General features: G+C 40.7%; 2 protein-coding genes across 2 annotated transcripts; one reads left to right on the top strand and one right to left on the bottom strand.

Moving 5' to 3' along the window:
- Positions 1-1153: 1153 nt before the first annotated feature.
- LOC119917747 (F-box/WD repeat-containing protein 9-like) lies at positions 1154-10690 on the bottom strand. The gene is made up of 4 exons (XM_038738189.1): positions 10555-10690; positions 5470-5829; positions 5119-5258; positions 1154-1177 (listed from the first exon to the last, which is right to left on the bottom strand). The coding sequence occupies exons 1-4, from the start codon at positions 10688-10690 to the stop codon at positions 1154-1156; spliced, it is 660 nt and encodes a 219-aa protein (XP_038594117.1).
- Positions 10691-15083: 4393 nt separating this feature from the next.
- On the top strand, positions 15084-19563 carry LOC119888270 (F-box/WD repeat-containing protein 9-like). Its single transcript, XM_038698764.1, has 7 exons — positions 15084-15804; positions 15902-16049; positions 16636-17650; positions 17863-18011; positions 18118-18321; positions 18415-18480; positions 18789-19563. Exons 1-7 carry the CDS (start codon positions 15689-15691, stop codon positions 18861-18863), a joined length of 1773 nt encoding a protein of 590 aa, XP_038554692.1. The 5' UTR covers positions 15084-15688; the 3' UTR covers positions 18864-19563.
- The last annotated feature ends 73 nt before the right edge of the window (positions 19564-19636 follow it).

The following is a 19636-nucleotide window of genomic DNA, read 5'->3' as shown; positions in this document are numbered from 1 at the left end:
TCTATTGTAAAACGCATTTTTGAGTGTTTGAAGGAACTCGGCAGGTAGGGTGGCCCAGACCTCTTAGAGAACTACACAGAGTTCTTCTATCATTCTGGTCTGCCTTCTTGCAGGCCATCCCAAAGCTCTCTTTTTTTGCTCTGAGGAGAAAGAATTGAGGAGCAAGGAGGGATATGAGGATCCATGAACAAGGGTACATGAGAGCAGCCTTCACGGAAGTCTTTTACTGGCCAACACACCGCCTTATTGGATCTCAGTAATTGATTGGATGCTGCAGCTGATCTGACCAAACAGTTAAATCACAACATCACTGAAGTTTCATACCAGAGTGAAGACAAATAACAGATTAAACTTGAGTTATCACAACCAAGTTTTATGTTTTATTAATTTTTTTTAATTCACCATCTAGTTAAAATTCTGTGTTAAAGAAGGAAGAAGTGATTCTGCAGGAGGTTGATATTTGAACTCAACTGCCAAACAAATGAAGCCCTCTCTTGAGAGCTTCCCCTGAAGATCCGACCCCCAAATGTCACGGTCCACGCAACACATTGACGACTCACTAACGAATCGTCACATATGACGCTTGGTCAAGGCCCTTTGGCATCGCCTTTTAACGCCCTGGGTACCCCTCTTGCATCATTTATTGACGTTGGGTGGTTGGGGCGGTGCAGTGGGTAAGACCTATGGTGTGGGAGACCCAGGTTCAATCCCCCACTGTGACAGATTCACCAATGTGTCCCTGAGCAAGACACTTAACCCCTAGTTGGTCCAGAGGTGTGCGACCTCTGACATATACAGCAATTGTAAGTTGCTTTGGATAAAAGCGTCAGCTAAATGAATAAAAAAATGTAAAATGGCTCTGCGGTCAAGTTAGCAATGCTTAACAACAACAAATATACAACAATAAATATGCAACGTCCGGTTTGACTTTCAGAATAAAACTGTTGACCTGGAGAGTCTGTCCATCAGCAAGAAAAGCTTTTAACATAATTACTTTTCATTCAGTGTGAAGAATTCCTGTGTGTCAGGTTTGACATGAGTTACATCATTTAAATTTCAACCTGAAACATTTAGGCTAAAAAATCATTTACAATGTTCAAAAGGCACCAAGATTATATTCTGGGTTAAGTAAATAATAGTAAAGGCAATTCTGTCAGTAGAACTGATCCTGTGCCTCCTGGAAGTACACAGTATAAACACAGAATGCAGGTTGTTATTCCTGTGCAGGTGTTTGTTAAACAGGTAACAGCTACAGAGAGAAAACATGCTGCTCTGGCAGTGATAACTACATTTACATTTACTCATTTGACTCTTTTATTCAAAACGACTTACATTTGAGGAACAACCTACAAGCATCACTAAAGCACTGATAAAGCAAGTATACAGTTAGAGATCTACAAGTGACAATAGATACTACTTGTAAGAGCAGCAATGAATGAGTCATTCCATGAAACAGGAACGATTTGAATCCCTCTGACCATTTTCAGTGTATTTTATCAATTGGGTCACCAAAATCTACTTTTAAAAGCTTTGTATATCAATATGAATTGAACATACATATTGAAATCACATACATTTGATCTTTTTAATCAAAAATTGTCAGGTGACACCACCTACTTTGTCGTGTCCCTGATGACCTTTTATGAAAGCGTACTTGGGATATGACTAATAGAATTTTAAAAAGGTCCATTTTTTTTCTATTTACATAAACATGTATCGTTTTTTTTATGCTGTTAATGTTTTTTTTCCTAAATAAATTCATGATTCATTAAAATAACATTATTTAGCTCCGTACCTCAGTAACCCTCAACCCTGTCACACAAATCATTCCACGTAAAAATAATGAAGTGATAATTGTGTGACAACAACAGTAAATTACATCATATAAGTCTTCTAAACAACATTGAGACAGGCAAGTTACCACCTTCTTTTATATCTATATATTAGTCATTGATATTGTGATGTTGTGGTGGTCAAGCTTAATGCCTCAAATAAACACAGAAAACTATTACTTTTGAAAATTATTTTGTTATTTCAACAATAGATATGATTTCTTAACCTCATGCAGACTATGTGCTCTCCTGTTATTCACCACATTTAGAGCAGTGGCCATTTTGAGGGAAAAAAATCACAACCCCATCACAATCAACCCCGTTACTTTTTGATCATAATATAGTTGTGAGATTGGGTTGTATTGTGTTTTAACACCACATGCATACAGTATGTTAAATGTATTAATGCCCATGTAAAAGCTGTGTGCTCTGCCTAGAGGCACCTTTCTTTACCACACTGGTAAAGTAAATAAATAAATAAGTAAAATAAATCTACTGTCCTTTTGATTTAATGTTTTATAACTAATAATACCAGTTTATATCAATGTGCGGCAAGAATCTCCGACCATGTTCCATAACACTGTAACCACCGACTCTGCCTCGTTATGAATACACTTTAGTCACCATTTACAATTAGTGATATAAAATGGTAGCTTATAGTAATGTAATTCCCACTGTGAGACATACACCATTGTGTCCCTGAGCAAAACACATAAAAGCGTCTGCTAAATGAATAAATGTAAAGGTAAAGGTAAATGTAATGTTTAAAGTTATATAGCATGTCTTACTTTAGTAAAGTGTTAAAATATCTATCCCTGTATAATTTATTCCAGGTGGACATAATACCATATGAACTAATTATAAGACCTTATAACACGTAATTGTTTGCTTTAAATAAAGTGACACACATTTTGCGCAGGAAAACAACTTTAATTTATCTTTCTTCAACAATCTGTATGAATTTTGAACATTTTGCAATTTAGCACAAAAACACAACATAATTACATCAAGAAAACTCATTGTCAGGGTGGTGAAAAATCGCTCAAGAGAAGACCTATTGCCGACCAACATCATGTAAGAAGAGGCTCAGATGTTGTCACAGATGAATGCCAAGCCTATGGACAGGCCCTAACAGATGCAGTGGACGATTAAAGACAACCACTTCACAAAACGTAGCCTATTAAAAGACTAATTGAAATGGGAATTGGGAATACTGTTAGCTAGCGCTAACTGCCTTCACTTTTCCAGTAGTCAACTTTTCAGATAGTAGTCCTCAAAAATATGAATACAACTCCATTATTACAATTCAAGTTCCCTTTATTAGAATCAAAACTTTAAACATCTTCTGTCATTTCTCCATTTAACAGACAAAAATAAGGCACATATTGCATAAAGCTGAATATACAAAGTAAGTGACTGCTTGATCAGATAATTAACCGGCAACAATTTTGATAATCATTCATCAAGGGAAAGCCGGTGTGTTTGCGGTGAGAGACCAGAGGTAAAGGTGTGTGAGTGAGTGCAGGGAGAAGTTGAGGCAGGCTCAAAGTAGGTGCATTTACAAATAATAGAAATAATGTCCATGGGGATTAAAACATGTGTGGTGTCCGAACAATAATGCTGCGATGATGTGTTGAGAAGAAATCCGCTTGACACTGTTCTTGATGATAAAAGTTTATTACATCAAGGAGTTCAGCATCAATTACAAGCTCTGCAGCAGCTTGGAGAGAGACCCAGCCCGATGACCACTCTGTCTCTCTGTACATCAAACACAGCTTATATAGGACATGTTTAGGTATCTGTTAGATACCATATAAGGGTCTGAGTCTGCAAACTAAGGCACCAATCCATATAAGGGAAAAGAGGTGTTCAGATCTGTCCTGAACACAGACTGAACATCTATGGGGTATGGATCACACATAGTGACTTGTCAATCAATTGGCACTACCCCGATGTAAACGGTGACGCACGGTTAACGTCTGGACGTACGGACAACCTTAAGACGCAATATGCGTCATTTCCGATTCTTCTTCCTGTATGTATCCAAAGACAACAACAACAACAGCAGGCAGACGGATAATGAATAGTTCGGGGCAGATAGCAATCGCCTTGTAAATGTCAGTATCTCTGTATTTTCTACCGTCAACAAAAGACATTATATTCATGTTTTTGACAACATGAATAAAAAAATTGGTTTCCTCCTCGCTCCAGAAGTACGGTGCTGTGCGGCGTCTCGCCATGTTTACCTCGTTTACTTCCGTATACTGCACGCGGGTTTGGCGCATACAAGAAGTTCCTCTACTCAAAAGACCAAGATTCCTTGCGAATAGAACATGCGCAGAACACAAATCACTGTGGGGATATGCCGATACGCGTTTACATGACCAAAAATTCGGGTTAGAAAAGGGGTGCCCCAGGTATAATATCCCGGTTTTTAAAATCCGGGATATGAGCATATTCGTGTTTTTGCCGGTGTTTACATGGCCGTTCGCGACCGGGTTATTGCTAATATCCTGGTTTTGAACGGGTTATTGGCTGCATGTAAACGCAGTCAGTGATGATTTGGGGTGCCATGTCATCTGCTGGTGTTGGTCCACTGTGTTTTCTGAGGTCCAAGGTCAACGCAGCCGTCTACCAGGAAGGTTTAGAGCACTTCATGCTTCCTGCTGCTGACCAACTTTATGGAGATGCAGATTTCATTTTCCAACAGGACTTGGCACCTGCACACAGTGCCAAAGCTACCAGTACCTGGTTTAAGGACCATGGTATCCCTGTTCTTAATTGGCCAGCAAACTCGCCTGACCTTAACCCTATAGAAAATCTATGGGGTATTGTGAAGAGGAAGATGAAGGCCACTATCAGAGCAACCTGGGCTCTCATAACACCTGAGCAGTGCCACAGACTGATCGACTCCATGCCACGCCACATTGCTGCAGTAATTCAGGCAAAAGGAGCCCCAACTAAGTATTGAGTGCTGTACATGCTCATACTTTTCATGTTCATACTTTTCATGTTCATACTACTTCAGTTGGCCAACATTTCTAAAAATCCTTTTTTTGTATTGGTCTTAAGTAATTAGTTGTCAGTTTTAATCATCACAATTAAATGAAATAAACATTTGAAATATATCAGTCTGTGTGTAATGAATGCATATAATATCCAAGTTTAACTTTTTGAATGGAATTACTGAAATAAATCAACTTTTTGATGATATTCTAATTATATGACCAGCACTTGTGTGCACACAAACGCAGACCAAAGAAACTACATGTGTGTCTGCATCTACCCGAAGTCTCTTCAATCCTTTGCGGTCATAGACAGCCACAGTGCAGTCTTTACTCCCAGAGATGATGTACTTGTCATCTGCAGCTAGGCACATTACAGCGTTACCGTGGAGACGGAGGCTTTTCACCAGGGGTTCAGCAGTTGTGGACAAAATAATAACCAAGTGATTTGTCTTTGTGATTTCTTTGATAGCTGCTAACTGCTAAGACAAAAAGACATAAAATAAATGTTGAAGTGTGTAACACTGGTTTTAAGTCATGTGTCACTCCTCTATCATCAGATTTATAGAACTTTTTTTTAATCACACTATGCCATTAAATTGTAATCCAAGTCATATGCTACACCTGCTTACCTCTGGTGTCATACATGCTGACCCTCTTGTCAAATGTACCAGCCAGCAATACATCTGACTGACAAGACAAGCAGAGGACAGCGGCCCCTGCCCTGATCAGGCCCCTCTCCGCACCACCTGCTTGAAGGTCCCACAGCCTCACTGTGCTGTCAAAGCCCCCTGAGGCCAGCAGAGGTCCCTGAGATGCCAGGCACCAGACCCAGCCCCTATGGGTGCTGAAGTCACCCTGCCCTCCCAATGTGTGCAGCAGCCTGCCACCAGAGTCTGCATGTAGATCCCACAGTTTAACATTCCAGTCTCTGGAACCTGTGGCACAAACTGTCCCCTCTCCACCCAACAGGAGGACTGAGTTGACCTGCACTGTAAAAAAAATTTGTTCTTTGACAGTTTTATTCCTTTTTATTTCACAGATTTTTCCTGTTTTTTTGAAACACATGAAAATTTCAAGAAATGAATTGTGAATTTACATGTCTAATGTAAAACAACATGAAAAACCTGTAGCTGTGAATAACCATAACATTTCTGTTATCTTAAGGAAACTTTTTGGTTTTTTTTCACGTAAACAAACTGTTACAATACATTCAGGAATTTCCCATATTTTCACAAATATTATTTTTCTTATTTGAAAGAAAAAAGAGTTAAATTTAAGTATATACTTAGTAAATACTGTAAAAACATTTCTTAAACTTGGTACAATTAGTAACAGTTAACTGTAACAAAAAACATTTGTTCTGTAACTTGACATAGATTTTCTTGTTAATTGACAAATATCTCCTTTAATTATGGATATTTGGATAAATGTTATTTTAATCAGTATATTGTGTCTACAAGTATTGTTAAACTGTCAGAACACAGTTTTGATCATTGAAAACAGCCATAATTACTGTAATTTCACAGCCTTTTACTTTTATTATAATTCTTAGATTACAAGTTAGATTAACATAGTATATAATTGCCCCAAATCGCCCGATGTCAGCTGGGATTGGCTCCAGTCCGGATAAGCGGTTGACGATGGATGGATGGATGGATGGATAATTGCCCCAAAGTGGTAAAATTACAGAAAGGTAATATTTAATTTATTGTTAAATGACAGGTGTTGTTGAGTTTTAAAAAGTTACAAACTTAATGTATTCCAGTGTTTCAGTGATTTTCACCAAATGTAAAACTGCAGGGTTTTAGGCCAGACGATTGCATCAGAATGTTGATTAAACCATTGTTTGCATTTGTGAAGAAAACTGACACCTCTTTGTTCAGTGCCAGAATTACTGTTTTGTTTTGACTGTTTCATTGACACTTAAGATAGGGTGTCAACCATTTTGTAGACAAGCCCTGTTGTTCTCTATGATTAGTTTAGAGTAAAAGGGTAAATGGGTCACAGTGGGGGGATTGAACCTGGGCCTCTCACACCAAAGGCATGTGTCATATACATTGCGCCATCACTACCCCACAGACCTTTTAAAGTACCACCACAATACAAATTCCCACATCTGATACTATTTATAGACCATTTATTCAGTTCCATGCTCACAACACATAAGCCACACAAGTCAAACATTTCAGTGTAAAGAATTGTTCTCCTGAACCAAAAGCAGTTTAGTTTTTATTTACCTTATTGACGACATTTTCAGATCTATTCATTAGAAACCTAATTGGGTCAACATAAAGAATATTTTGGATACTGTTAGACACAGCTCCAAGATTAAAGTGCAATCTGAATGTAAAGTAATTGGAAAGTATTTCTTAATGCTGGCATTTTGCTTTGATAGGACTGTACAGAGACATGAAAGGCAAAGGAGAGGGGAAAATGTCGGTTTTACATACAGTGAACTTAATGCACAATCCAAAGACTTCTTCCCTGGTTTCAATATGATATTTTATGACTTTCTAAAGCCAGTTTTTTATCTCTCTATTTTTGTTTCTCTGTTAATTAATTTGGTATACAAAATACAAATATATCAGAATCAGTTTTATTGCCAGGTATGTGTACACATTCAAGGAATTTGACTCAGGATTGTACATTGCCCGCGATGTGCTTACTCATACAAAAATAAAATAATAATATAATAATAATAAAATAAAGACACACAAACTACAGAATAGACAACACTAACATACACACTATGAACAAAACAATATAGACATATTGACAAATAGTGCAGTGATCAGAGTGCAAAGGGTGTAGAGTAAACTATTCTCATTATGTACATGTTGAAGGTGGATATGATATACAGGTACACATACACATACATGCATACATGTACACATGTACACAGTGTGATGGAGCATAGCGCAAAGGATGCTGGAAAAAATGAATAAGTCCTATGACCTTGAGGTAAGTGTACTGGTATACAGTATATTCAATATGACATAGTATGAACAGCACTGAAATAGAGAATGGTGAATAAATAAATAATAAGTGGAAACCAGTAAACAGGTGGCTGATTAGAGACAGACTTACTGGGTTATTGCACAGGAATTGTTCCTGACACTGTGAGTCAGAAATCAGCTGTTCATCAGAGTGATGGCTTGTGGGAAGAAACTGTTCCTGAGTCTGTTGGTTTTGGCGTACAGTGCTCTGTAGCGCCTACCAGAGGGGAGGAGCTGGAACAGGTTGTGTCCGGGGTGAGATGGATCTGCAGTGATGTTTCCTGCCCGTTTCCTGACTCTGGAAGTGTATAAGTCCTGAATGGAGGGCAGGTTGGCACCGATTATTTTTTCTGCAGTCCTGACTGTCCGTTGTAGTCTGTCCTTGTCCTTTTTGGTGGCAGATCCAAACCAGACAGTGATGGAGGTGCAGAGAACAGACTGGATGATGGCTGTGTAGAAGTGGATCAGCAGCTCCTTACGCAGGTTGAGCTTCCTGAGCTGACGCAGGAAGTACGTCCTCTGCTGGGCCTTCTTAATGAAGGTGATGATGATATGCAAGTAGAAAGACAAGTGCAAATGTGAAGTTTTTCTTGGCAGTCCAAATGAATCCATTTGGTATGCAAGCCAAAAGTACATTTTCAGATTCGACTGACTTTGCGCCTCGCCCGTGGTCCTCGCCACCTCGCCGAGCTGGGCACCTCTGAATGACCTAAAGAAACCACTTGGGTTCTTAGCTCAATTGGAAAGCATAAACAACGGCAAACAAAATCAACAGTATATCTATCCAAGGTCTGCAAGACATTAAGAGTGTTTCCCTTAATAATTGGTATGGTGACCAAATTCTGGAAATGTGTTAGTCCATAGCCCTCTCCACAGAATTGGGAAAGAATTCAAGTCTGGTGGCTACATGGCTGCAAAAATGACAGAGCAGATAACCACATAAGCAAAAGGCAGATGATCTACACTAGCTTGCTGTTCCTTGCATCCAAAAAGCTTGACAGCGTTTGATTTACAATATAACTGCACTTAAATAGGACTGTGTGATCTGACGGTATACACTATATTGCAAAAGTATTGGGACACCCCTTCCGAATCATTGAATTCAGATGTTCTAATCACTTCCATGGCCACAGGTGTATAAAATCAAGCACCTAAGCATGTGGACTGCTTCTACAAACATTTGTGAAAGAATGGGTCACTATCAGGAGCTCAGTGAATTCAAGCTTGGTACCTATGCAATAAGTCCATTTGTGAAATTTCCTTACTACTAAATATTCCAAGGTCAACTGTTAGTGGTATTATAGCTAAGTGGAAGTGATTTGGAACAACAGAAACTCAGCCTTGAAGTGGTAGGACACATAAAGAGCGGGGTCGGCGCATCTGCAGAAGCTGCCAACTTTCTGCAGAGTCAAGAACTACAGACTTCCAAATGTTGTGTGGCCTTCAGATAGCTCTAGAACAGTGCGTAGAGAGCTTCATGGAATGGGTTTCCATGGCTGAGCAGCTCCATCCAAGCCTTACATCACCAAGTGCAATGCAAAGCGTCGGATACATGGTGAAAAGCACGCCGCCACTAAACAGTGCAGTGGAGACGTGTTCTCTGGAGTGACGAATCACGCTTCTCTGTCTGGCAATCTGATGGATAAGTGAACAGTATTGACATTTTTTAGAAGAAAAATCTAGTATTTGCAGGTATATTATGTAATATTTTTTTTACAATTATTACAATACAACAAATTACAATACAATTTGATTACATTAACAAGATTTTTGTGAAATTATATAATAAAACTCAATTAAAAGCAGCACTCTACTATAAATTTTATGATTATTTGTATTATAGTAGTTTAACTATATTTAAAAGTAATTTAATTGTTTTTACAGGTGTATAAGTTCTTAACAATAAGCCCCAAAAAATGCACAAGATTCTATGCAAAATTAAAGTTACAGACTGTATTGTCATTATGGAATATTACCGTATTTTTACGACTGGGTTATTTACTGCTATATTAAGGCATTTTTCTGGCGCCCCAGCTGCCGGAATATGTTTTTTCAGAATTTATTTTTTAACAGTGTGGGCAATATGGCCTGAAGGTAGGGTGATGCACCAGGAGGCTTTTCACCAGGGGTTCAGCAGCTGTGGACAAAATAATAACTAGAACTGCAAGCAGTTGTAAGCGGGGTCGAAGCCTCCCTGTTACGGTGGGTGTGAGTTGAGCAGGTTGGAGGACCCAAACGCAGGACGCAAGGCAGAGGAGGTACGGTTCAAAAAGGTGATTTATTTAACAAACAAAAAGCGAGCACACTTACATACTGAGTGGCTGAGTCAATAAAAAGCCAAATGAGAAACTAAACCAAAATCCTACACAGGTAATCCAAAACTCCAAAACACCAAGAGCAGAAAATAGAAAGACGAAACACTGGAGGAGACTGAAACCACGACTGACAGGGAGTAACACCAACAATGACCAGGCGCAAACTGAGGGAACAAACAAGTATATATACACACATGGGTTAACGTGCTGGGAGGGAGCAACACAGGTGACTGGGATCAGGTTAACGAGGGAGGCAGAGAGACAGCAGGAAAACAGAGAGGCAGGCAGGCATGGGGCAGAGTGAATAACCAACCCAGCCCACTTCGGGCTTTGACCCCTAATAATAAAAATCTGAGCGAAAACAATAGGGTTCCCAGTTCCGCTTCTACCTCCTCCTCTCTACCATCTTCCTGTCCTTCTGGCTGCCCGTCCTGCCCCGCCCTTTGCTGCTGCCTCACTTGTTCCCTTTCCTCCTGGGTCTGTCTGGCCACGAGGTGAGCTTGGCCAGTCCAGCAGGTTATCAGCTGCTCCATCTCCATGCAAGCTGAAGGCCAGTCAAAGTCCTCCCTTGGCCCCACTGGAAAGCCAGCTTTGGATCCTATTAGTCTGCGTGCCCGGAGCTGCCAAGCGGTGCTGTCCTTACCCACATTACCCAATGCATGACAGACCTAAAAAGAGGAGGAAGAGGGATTCAAGAAAATGTCCAAAATCTGCAGGACTGATAAAGTCTTAAAGGTTCCCAGTAGACTTTCATGGTAGCACCACGGAGCAGTATTATTTATGAGTGGTCGTGGCCCAGTTTGTTTGCCTGTATGTGCACATGCACAAGGAAAACATGACAGATATTCCTGCTAATGGTTTCATACTACTTCATACAACAACATAACAACTAACTTAAGGCTTGACGCTTAAGAGGCTTGGGATGGGATGGACGCGGAAGGAAGCTTGCAGCAGACCGGAGGACTTGCTTGAGTTTGAAATTGAAGGAGTATACGATTTGAATAAGTGGATATTTGGATCTTCTAGTTGTAGAATTGGGTGTTGTGTGGAACACAGTGCAGGACTATTGACCGACGGCCTGTAGGCCTATAGGTCTGGAACAATAGTCCTGCGGAGTTCCTTACAAAGTTGGACAGGATGGCAGGGAAGGAGACAGATGATCGCAACAGTATGGAGAAGAGGGAAATTGCATGGATGAGGGGGGAGGAAAAGACAGAAGGAGAACAGGAAAGCAGGTAGTTTTAAGAGAGAAAAAAAAATGCAACTAGTTTAAGCAAAGCGGAAAGCGAGGGAGGAGAAAGTGAGAGGAAGAATCCAAAGGCAGGAGTGCTTAATGTAGTGATACGATTTGAGGGGGAGTGGGGAGTAAAGAAAATTGATCCATTAAAGTTAACAAATCATTTGAGTGCAAGTGGGGAAAGTAAATAATGCGAAGGTTTTAGGATATGGAAACTTGCTAATAGGGTGTAGTAGTGAAGAGCAGGTGGTGAAAGCAAAGAGGATGACTAGCATTGAAAAAATCAAAGTGTCTAGGTTGTAAGAGTTGGAGAAGAAAGGATCAATGGTAGTAAAGGGGTGATTTCTGGAGTTACTCTTAAGCCTAGTTCACACGACACGATTTTTAGCCCGATTTGTCGCTTGTAAATCAGCGGTTGATCGGCGGTCGCCAGTCGTTATGTGTGAACTAACATTACACAACGATTCATCAAAAAGGCTCTCCGACACATCACTGCCACATCGCTGACCTCTGCCAGATATCTAGCATGCCAAATATCTGGAGGAGTCGGCCAACTCGAAATCCACATCCAGGCAATGAGAGCAGGCAGCTACTTTTTCTCTGCAAAACACTTTTTACTGACCTCCAGCTCTCTCTGTAGCACAGAAGATCCCTGCTACCTGCTGTGCTCATCCATTCTTTCAACCATATTTTTTGTCTTTATAATTGTTATCTTTATAATAAACAACAGCTGTTTCATGTGTAGGTTCCGTCATTTCGTGTTTCACATTACATGTGTGTTTTCTTGACAAAACGTGGTTTGGAGACCAGCGTGGGGTGACGTTGTCGTTGTCAGCTCGTATAGTGTGTAACCCCCTGTCACCAATCAGTCACGTAATGTGAATGCCACAACGACTTCAAGACTCTCGTCACAAGACGGCAAGTCTGGTAATGTGAACAGCACGGCCATTAATGGCTTTCCTCAGTATTTGATTGGTCAGTGTACCAAGAAGGAACTATAGGAATTGATCATTATCCAGTTTGGTGCAAGATAAACATGGCAACATGTGAGAGTACATGGGCACATGGATCTTTGAGAGGGCTAATTGGGAGAAATTGTTGATGTAAGTGATATATATCTAAGTCAGATTAATGATGCGATGAACATAGAAAAATTGGACAGTAAATTAAAGCATAATGGCATAAAGGCATAATATTGGCTGCATTAGAATCAATTCCTAAAAGTAAAGGCAGAGCAAGGCATAAAGTAGTACCATGGTGGGATGAGTGCAAGGAATCAGTGAGAAATAGAAATAAGGCATTTAAACTAGTTAAAAGAACTCATAATTTTCAACGTCTGATTCAGCACAAGCAAGCACAGGCAGTAGTAAGGAGGCCAATAAAACAGTTAAAATGACACAATCGAGGAAGTATTGTGATTCAATCAGAAACACATCTGAGGTTGGGGAAGTGTGGGGAATGATAAAAAAGAAGGGGCAGGGGGGTGGAGTTACCCGGTTCTGGTTGAGGGGAATGAGACAGCAGTAACAAATAGGAAAAAGGCAGAGTTAATGGCAAAAGCCTTTGTTACGGTGCATAGCTTAAATAATTTGCAGGAAGAAGAGGTAGAGAGATAACAAAAATGTGAAAATATGGAGGCTTTAGGTAGAAAAAGTAGTATGGATGATGGGCAAAATGCCCCCTTCAGAATAGGAGAGTTATGATGGCACTAGATAAAGCAGGACAGAGGGTGCCGGGGAAAGATGAAATATGTTATAGAATGATAAAGCATCTAAGTGTAGGAAGTCTGGAGAAATTATTAGTGTTGTACACAGAGTGTGGGTAGAGGGAATAATGCCAGGGAGTTGGTAGGAGGCTATAATTATTCCAATAAGGAAACCTTGAAAAGATGCCAGCAGTCCTGGAAGCTTTAGACCAATTGCCTTCACTTCACATATCTGTAAGTTAATGGAACGTATGGTGAATGAGAGGTTAACGTCCTGGAAGAAAGAGATATGGTGGCTTCATATCAAAGCGGTTTCAGGAAGGGAAGGAGTACTATAGATCCAGTGCTGGGGCTAGAAGATGAAATAAGGAAAGCTCAAGTAAATAAAGAGACAATGGTTGCAGTATTTTTTGATCTGGAAAAGGCATATGATATGTTATGGAAGGAAGGCTTGCTAATTAAACTGAACTTAATGGGTGCTGGAGGGAAAATGGATTATGGACTTTTTAAATGAAAGAACTATTCCAGTGAAGCTAGGAGCAGAATTATCTAGCCAATATGTTGTAGAGAACAGGACACCTCAGGGGAGTGTAGTAAGTCCAACTTTATTTTCCATTATGATAAATTATGTAATTGTAAACATTCCAATGGATATTGGGAGATCATTGTTTGCAGATGACGGAGCATTGTGGAAGAGGGAGAAATGTGGAATATATAATTAAGAAAATGCAAGATGGAATTAATCAAGTCGAAAAGTGGGGAACAAAATGGGGTATTAAGTTTTCAGTGGAAAAAACAAAAGTTATGTTCTTCACAAAAAAGAAAGCCAGGGAAGGGTATTTGAAATTGTATGGAAAGAATTTAGAGAGAGTTGAGAGTTTTTGTTTTTGGGGAGTGTATTTGATGTGAGATTAACATGGAGGGAACATATCAGATATGTAGTTACTAAGTGTAAAAAGTTATAAATCATGAGGTGTCTTGAAGGATTGGGGTGGGGAGCTGATGTAGCATCACTAAAATACTTAGCCTTAATAAGATCAAGTTTAGACTATGGAAGTATTGTATACCAAATCTGTATTGGCAGACCTGGATGATATACAAGCTCAGTCTTTAAGAGTGTGTTTGTGTGAGTGGTTAGAACTTCTCTAGTATGTGCTTTCCAAGTTGAGGCACGTGAAATGCCATTGTGGCTGAGGTGGAAAGAGCTCGGTGCTAATTACTGGGTCAATCTAAGAGGGCATGGAGATGGTCATCCAGCAAAAAAGGTGCTGCAGGCATGCTGGGAGAAGAAAAAAACAAGTTTTGGTTGGACAGGAGATCAAATTGACAAAGGACAAAGGAGTCTAAAAAAAAAAGAGTTTGGTGCAAATGTGGTGTGGCCTATTAGACCTGTCTGGGAATTAGAAACACCATGTGTAGATTTGGAATTACCTAAGATTAAACACAATAATAAGACTGCTGATTTAACTAGTGTATATTATAGCTATAGGGACAGTAAGTATAAAGAAAGGATTCACCAGATGGGTCGAAGGACATGCAAACAGATGGAACAGGGCTTTTTCCTCTTCAAGCACTGGAGACATTTACATGCAATCCAAAAAGAGAGGGGAGCAAAGCGGAAAGAGCAAGTGGTGATAATAAGCAGGCTGAGAATTGGACATAGCAGTCTTAACAACACACTTTTAATTATAGGAAAAGATCCAACAGGTATGTGTGAACAATGTTAGGAGGTAGAAACAGCAGAACATATTCTTACAACATGCAGGACATTTATTCAGGAGAGACAAGAAATGATAACATAGTTACAAAAAAATAGGGCGGGTAGATAATATAGTCAAAAGTTTGTGGAGAGAGTGTGGAAGGCAGGAAATGGATATTTGTTTTTTGTGGGCGACTGATTAGATAGGCGGGTTTAAGAAACCTGAGGGTGGCAGTAATGCAACTCTATGGATGCCAACTGCCGTGAAAACCATCAAAGAGGTTGATGACGACATCTTTCTACACCGGAAGTGGTGTTTAGAGTGTTTTGAAGTTTGGCTTGAAAACAGATGATGGTTGATATCCATGCATTAAAGCTACAAGAGATTACAGTCTGAATTTGGTTAATATAGCGACAGCGGTCACCATTTAGTTACACTGACTGCGGCGACGACTTTTGACCAGAGGCTAGCTTTGTCAAAGCCTCGGCTTGTTTTCAGTAACCTGAAGCTAACGGTAACTTGCTGTCAGTTGCAGCATTAAGTTAACGTTAGTCGATTTCTGTTACGAGAGTTGTGTTTTATATGTAACAGTCATCTGTTGCAGATAAAGCTATCAGGTGAAATCGAAGAGAAAATGTCTGTTTTCGTGGGTAGCTAAAGCTTTCTTCAAGCAATGTATCTTTGAATTGTAACGTAACCAATGTAGCTGACGCTAAGCTAACTTAAGCCCTAAAGAGCTAACATTTTGTCGATATTTCATTGTGACAATATTTTAGGTTTTATGTACTGAAACACATACAGCCAGTAATACAAACAATAGAGGCAGTTTAAAGTAATGTTTGCTTACAGTATCTGAGTTAACGTTAGTGGTCTTGTGCTGAGAGGAGAGAAGGTGATGTCTGAGGTCAGGGTTAACCTGCATGAAGCAGAGGCAGGGACTTACCAGGATGGATCACCTCCTGACCCTGTGAAAGCTCCGAGCAGTGAAGCTTCTGTGCCTAACCTGCAAGGGTAAGACTTTCCTTTGTGCTTTTATTAAATGGCTGTTTATATCGCCATATGATATGAGATTAATAAGCAAGTCATATTGGTCTAATACTGCTTTCAGTCTTCCGCTTCCTGGTCACTCATCTTCAGCAGATGTTAGCCCCTCACCTTCTGCTGAGGCAAGTGGCTTGTTGTCACTACCATGGGAGATGGTAACCCACATTGCCTCGCACCTTCCTGCTCAGTGTGTCATCACGGTGCTGCCAAAGGTTAGTTTTAAAGTTGTTTTGGCCCATGACTTTCATAAAATTCCTTTGAAGATGTCTTATCATCTAATTTTTTTGCTCATTTGTGTTGCTTCAATCTAGATTACTAAATCACTATCTGATATCTTTCCCTGTTTCACTGTATACTCCCAAAGGTGACTACAGGAAAAATACTAGGGCTATTGATCGTCAATCAAGTTTGTTTTTAAAGCAGTTTTTTGCTTGACAAATTAAACACAAAAAAATTAGTTCCTTCTTAATAAAACATTTGCAAACCTGATATTTTAAAAGTATTTTAATTCCTGCGTTGTTTACATTCAGCAAGTAGTATTCTTCTTCCCTGTGTTTCTTTGTGCAGTACTGCCACCTGTACATGACTGGAATAGTATGAAACCATTAGCAGGAATATCTGTCATGTTTTCCTCGTGCATTTGCACATACAGGCAAACAAACTGGGGCACGACCACTCATAAATAATACTGCTCTGTGGTGCTACTAGAGGTCAGAAAGTCTACCGGGAACCTTTAAGACTTTATCAGTCCTGCAGATTTTGGACATTTTCTTGAATCCCTCTTTCTCCTCTTTTTAGGTCTGTCATGCATTGGGTAATGTGGGTAAGGACAGCACCGCTTGGCAGCTCCGGGCACGCAGACTAATAGGATCCAAAGCTGGCTTTCCAGTGGGGCCAAGGGAGGACTTTGACTGGCCTTCGGCTTGCGTGGAGATGGAGCAGCTGATAACCTGCTGGACAGGCCAAGCTCACCTCGTGGCCAGACAGACCCAAGAGGAAGAGGAAAGGGAACAAGTGAGGCAGCAGCAAAGGGCGGGGCAGGACGGGCAGCCAGAAGGACAGGAAGATCGTAGAGAGAATGAGGTAGAAGGGGTGGGAGTGGTGGCGCAGGAGGTTGCATATGGTGCTGATGAAGGGATGGAGGTGGAGATGGAAGGTGAGGATGGTGAAATGCAGCCCATCGTAGGTGGGAACCACCTGGCAAGACTAAGAGAGGAGTTGGAAGAAAGACTGGAGGATGATGCAGCAGCACTAATGGAAGAAGAAAGGAACCACAGGATGGTGTTTGATGCTGATGAGGGGCAAAATGGTGCTCTTAATCACCAAGAGGACTTGGCAGACCCCAGGAATCTGGGTAATGGAAGACAGGTAGATATGGAACAACGTCAACCCACCAGAAGTCCTAGCCCACCCCCAGCGCTGGAGTGCATCACCCTACCTTCAGGCCACATCGCCCAGGTCAACTCAGTCCTCCTGTTGGGTGGAGAGGGGACAGTTTGTGCCACAGGTTCCAGAGACTGGAATGTTAAACTGTGGGATCTACATGCAGACTCTGGTGGCAGGCTGCTGCACACATTGGGAGGGCAGGGTGACTTCAGCACCCATCGAGGCTGGGTCTGGTGCCTGGCATCTCAGGGACCTCTGCTGGCCTCAGGGGGCTTTGACAGCACAGTGAGGCTGTGGGACCTTCAAGCAGGTGGTGCGGAGAGGGGCCTGATCAGGGCAGGGGCCGCTGTCCTCTGCTTGTCTTGTCAGTCAGATGTATTGCTGGCTGGTACATTTGACAAGAGGGTCAGCATGTATGACACCAGAGGTAAGCAGGTGTAGCATATGACTTGGATTACAATTTAATGGCATAGTGTGATTAAAAAAAAAGTTCTATAAATCTGATGATAGAGGAGTGACACATGACTTAAAACCAGTGTTACACACTTCAACATTTATTTTATGTCTTTTTGTCTTAGCAGTTAGCAGCTATCAAAGAAATCACAAAGACAAATCACTTGGTTATTATTTTGTCCACAGCTGCTGAACCCCTGGTGAAAAGCCTCCGTCTCCACGGTAACGCTGTAATGTGCCTAGCTGCAGATGACAAGTACATCATCTCTGGGAGTAAAGACTGCACTGTGGCTGTCTATGACCGCAGGGCAGGCAAAGGCTTGAAGAGACTTCGGGTAGATGCAGACACACATGTAGTTTCTTTGGTCTGCGTTTGTGTGCATATATGCTCAGATACACCTGTACACCAAGACTAACTCTAACCAACACCTCCATTTCTAGCTGAGCTCTTACCTGCTGTCCATGAGCCACAGTGGCTGTGAAGTGTGGGCAGGAGACAACAGTGGCATGCTCCACTCCTTTTCCATGCAGGCGGGGACCTTAAAACCCCTGTCCCAGTTTGATGTGGGACACACAGCTTTGGTCACTGGCATCCACAGGTCCCCTGGAAGCCTTTACACTTGTTCATCTGATCGTACTGTCAAGGTACGATGAGGCAAATTCCTTGTTTCTTCACCTATTTAGCTGACCAGCTGTTACTGAACAGTCTTCAGTGGTAATATCTTGTCTCTATTGCAGGTACATATCCCGTGTGCTCCTCCAAGGACATTGTGCACACTGCATCACCAAGCTGGGGTCAATGGGGTTAGTACTTTTTACGACATCTTATAGACCATTAAAACGTCAAATTGTTAACCTTTTGAAGATGATGTTATAGCTTTATTATCTATTTGGTAAGATGACAGATACTTTTACCAACAAATAAATAACAAAGCAGATACAGTAAATAAAATGGACTTCTGCACAATGTCATAATCAGAACAGTATCTGCTGTCTGTGAGGTGTTTCTATGTTTGTAAAGATGTAATTAATTAATCTGGGCTCATTCTCATTTTTTTTCTCCCTCTCTCACACATACCTATACACCACCTGTCTCTGTCTTCACCTGTCAGCTAAGTGTGGATGCTGGAGTCCTTGCTGTAGCCTCAGGAGATGTGTGTGTGGAAGTCTGGAGGCCCAGAAACTGAAAAGGCAAGACCTGCAAGCTATGTGGCTAGACTTGAAAAGTAGGTGGAGACAAGAGATGAAGGTTATCAACATCATACTGGTCTTTAGCACTTTGGAATTTGAAATACACGGAGTCAACAACAAGTACACTAAACACTAAAAAAGGTAATTTGTGTTGGTTCACCCAAAAGCCGTGTAATTCCGTGTTTGATCTTATTCAGAGATTTATTAACAAACAGAGGTACACATATTTAACACATGAAATGTGCTTATTGCTAATGTTTGCCCCATGAACTTATTTGCAATTTTGTGCAAGTACTCAGAGCTGTTGATGTCACTGCACTTGAGAATGTTTGTTGTTTAATTGTTGTACATTCAAACTGTGGAAACTAGTTCATTGTGTTTACGTGCTCTCAAACTGAGTGAATCTGTTAAAGCAAACTGACATTGAACCAAAAGCATTAGTTACTTTTTTTTTGTGTCAAGCCCTCTGTGACACCAGTTGTATTTATAAAGCTATTTATTTGAACACAGCAATGCTAATGTATATAATCTTTTTTTGTAGGGATGTCTGCATATGCCTTGTATGTTTCTGTGTGTTAGTTTTAAAAATGTATAACAAATTGCTTGGATAAATCAAACTACAAATCATTTGCACAATACTTGACAGATGCATCCATTAAAACACATTGAAAGACCATTAAATGATTTAAAAATCTAGTTTCTGAAGTATTGGCTGGGTTTGTTCACTGACCTGTGGAGAGCAGGAACAGCTTTGAGCTGAACGTTTGCA

The sequence above is a fragment of the Micropterus salmoides genome, unplaced genomic scaffold (genome assembly GCF_014851395.1).
Source record: "Micropterus salmoides isolate LMB-PRFRI ecotype aquatic unplaced genomic scaffold, ASM1485139v1 Ms_hic_scaffold_10, whole genome shotgun sequence".
NCBI lineage: Eukaryota > Metazoa > Chordata > Actinopteri > Centrarchiformes > Centrarchidae > Micropterus > Micropterus salmoides.
The sequence above is the reverse complement of the archived record's forward strand: the minus strand, read 5'-3'. Positions and strand labels throughout refer to the sequence as shown.

Excerpts from the sequence above, each read along its gene's own strand:
- LOC119917747 (XM_038738189.1), bottom strand. The coding sequence starts at position 10,690 with ATGGAGATGGAGCAGCTGATAACCTGCTGGACTGGCCAAGCTCACCTC. Across the intron at positions 5,259-5,469 it reads CAGCATGTATGACACCAGAG|CTGCTGAACCCCTGGTGAAA; the intron begins GTAAGCAGGTGT and ends TTTTGTCCACAA. Across the intron at positions 1,178-5,118 it reads AAGGATTGAAGAGACTTCGG|GAGGCACAGGATCAGTTCTA; the intron begins GTAGATGCAGAC and ends GTGTACTTCCAG.
- LOC119888270 (XM_038698764.1), top strand. The coding sequence starts at position 15,689 with ATGTCTGAGGTCAGGGTTAACCTGCATGAAGCAGAGGCAGGGACTTAC. Across the intron at positions 16,050-16,635 it reads TCATCACGGTGCTGCCAAAG|GTCTGTCATGCATTGGGTAA; the intron begins GTTAGTTTTAAA and ends TCCTCTTTTTAG. Across the intron at positions 18,322-18,414 it reads CATCTGATCGTACTGTCAAG|GTACATATCCCGTGTGCTCC; the intron begins GTACGATGAGGC and ends TCTCTATTGCAG.